The sequence below is a fragment of the Arachis ipaensis genome, chromosome B04, assembly GCF_000816755.2.
Source record: "Arachis ipaensis cultivar K30076 chromosome B04, Araip1.1, whole genome shotgun sequence".
Taxonomy (NCBI): Eukaryota; Viridiplantae; Streptophyta; class Magnoliopsida; order Fabales; family Fabaceae; genus Arachis; species Arachis ipaensis.
In genome coordinates, this window is record NC_029788.2 from 4,652,210 (window position 1) to 4,654,565 (window position 2,356).

Below are 2,356 nucleotides of genomic sequence, written 5' to 3' on the forward strand. Positions count from 1 at the left end.
CTATGATCAAATAACCTTCATTCATTCCAAAACATGCAATAGATTGATTACACACACCACCAAGTAGCTTTTCTCCTCATAGAAATTCATTCCATACAAGCTAAGATAATATTTAACAATAATAATGGTGAAGAGGATCACAATTAAAGTATCTTCAAGAATATAATAATCCACTCCCTTAGAAACCCAGTTCCATCATAGGGATTGATCCGCCAGCTGCAACAATTTGTTGCTCAAGCTGCAAAAGAAAAAAGAAAAAGGATGAGAAATGTGAATAATGTTCTAGAACTTAAGTCTTATTAATTTCCATAGTTAAGTTAACTAATTACCCTAAAAAGTGTTTCAAGCTTATTCTTGACAAGGCAATACTCTTGCTTCACTTGTTGTAGACATCTAAGGCACCTGCACAACATAAAAATTACCAAAAAAGAAATTATTTCACTCATAGGTAGCGTTTGTTTTGAGGTATTGAGACAGAGACTGGAAGATTGAGATTCAGTATCATATTTGTTGGTTCAGAGACTGATACTAAAATTTCTGTCTCTGTCCCCAAAATTTCAATATTTTAGTACCTCCAAAAAATATGGACATGAAGGACTAAAATTTTTAGAAATGAAACTGAAACTTTAATAACATTTTATATCTAAAATACCCTCATTTCAATTAATTAATTCCAATTTTATTCTTTGTGCAAATTAAATTAGAGTTTCATTCTTATTTTAATTTCTGTCTTACACTTTGCACAAAAAAAGATACTAAGATTTATTTCAATCTCTGTCTCTTAGTCTCTGTCTCTCGATTTTAGTCTTTCTGTCTCTGTCTCTTCACCAAACACTACCGTATAGAACTTTAAAATTACCAAAGAAGTTATCTCAAAGAGAAATTCATGGGCAGAAAATTCTTTATTTACATCTTGAAATTTTGCTAACCACTATCTTAAGGTAATTAAAAATTAAGACTTTGTGGAAACTTTTGAATGAAAAAATAAAGGAGTTATCTTATCTATGCATTCATTGTGCTGTTAAAAAATCTATAAAAAGTAGAGTAGTTAGTTTCTGGTTTCTACTATTAAGAAAACCTTAGCCAATGGCCTTATCAAAACCATTTCTTTACACATGTCAAACATTTGTGCATGGCCATTGTTGTAATAAGTTACTACTAGCAAATAGTACCAAAGAGTAATATTAGTAACTAACTTACGCTTCTACATTCTGTTCCTCACAGAAGTTGCGGAAAGCAATGCATGCATTTTTCACCCTTTGTGCTCCTATGCTGTTCATCATACATACAAATATATGTGTCAGCACAATCATTCTTATGTGGTTTAATAATAATAATAATAATCAGAAAGTGACCTTAACTATACAAGTATTGCACAAAACCCTTCTTACTCCCACCCTTTCAATTTATCAGTCCAACAACCAAACAAAACACAGATTAAAGTGCAAAAGAAAAAAAAATATTGACAAATGTAGAAAATTATATTGAGGAATTTTTTTCCATAAGTTCTCAAGATTCTGTTTTGATTGGGTTGTAAAATTTGAATAAATTTTCAGATACCTTGAGCTGCTACCCTTTAACTGATGAACATGAGCATCAACTTTCTTGAAGTCAACACCTTGCTGATCCCTGCCCAGTAAAAAATAAACCAGAAGATCATTAAATTTTTCAAATTCATCAATGAATTGTGTGTGAAGAGCAAAGAGGCATTCTGTTTTGAGTTCAGGAGACACTGACAGAGCAAAATTAAGATCTTTGAGAAGCCTCTCAGAATCATCAAAGAAGAGAGACACAACTTCAACAACAAATTCAGGGTTGTTCTCGTCTTGGAGCTGCTGAAGTTGCAGAAACTGATTATCCAAGAAACCCTTCTCTCACAGCAACAAAGATGAATAAAAATCAGAACTTGGAAAGCATCTAACCCCCCAAAAACATAAGAACGAAAAACAATTGCGAATTTGTTGAAAAGATTTCATCTTTACCTCGATGAACAAGGATCTGGTGTAGTCGAGCCACTGTCTCTGCATCTGACCCACGTCCATGGCTTTCAAGTTTGAAAACAGAAAAATGAAAAAGCTACTTGTTGGTGTTATTCGAGCCCAACAGAGTTTTGGCCTTAAAGTTTAGAGCTTTGAGGGAATTATTGGTTAATAATCAGAAACAAAGAAATGGGGATTTGGAGAGAGAGAGAGGGAGGAACAAACTCCGAGGTTGGTGGTGATGTTGGGTATGTTGCCACTCTGTGTAATAATAATGGGTGTCTTAAAAAGGGTTGAGAGAAGAGGGTGCCCAGTTTTTATTCCTCTCTGGATTTGCGCTTTCATTCTTTCTTTTCTTTGTTTCATTGCAGAATCAG

At 33.5% G+C, this 2,356-nt stretch overlaps 1 protein-coding gene across 1 annotated transcript; it reads right to left on the reverse strand.

The window, feature by feature from the left end:
- Positions 1-2,356, reverse strand: LOC107638536 (histidine-containing phosphotransfer protein 1). Its single transcript, XM_016341861.2, has 6 exons — positions 1,983-2,356; positions 1,738-1,868; positions 1,561-1,629; positions 1,201-1,272; positions 330-402; positions 1-238 (listed from the first exon to the last, which is right to left on the reverse strand). Exons 1-6 carry the CDS (start codon positions 2,040-2,042, stop codon positions 179-181), a joined length of 465 nt encoding a protein of 154 aa, XP_016197347.1. The 5' UTR covers positions 2,043-2,356; the 3' UTR covers positions 1-178.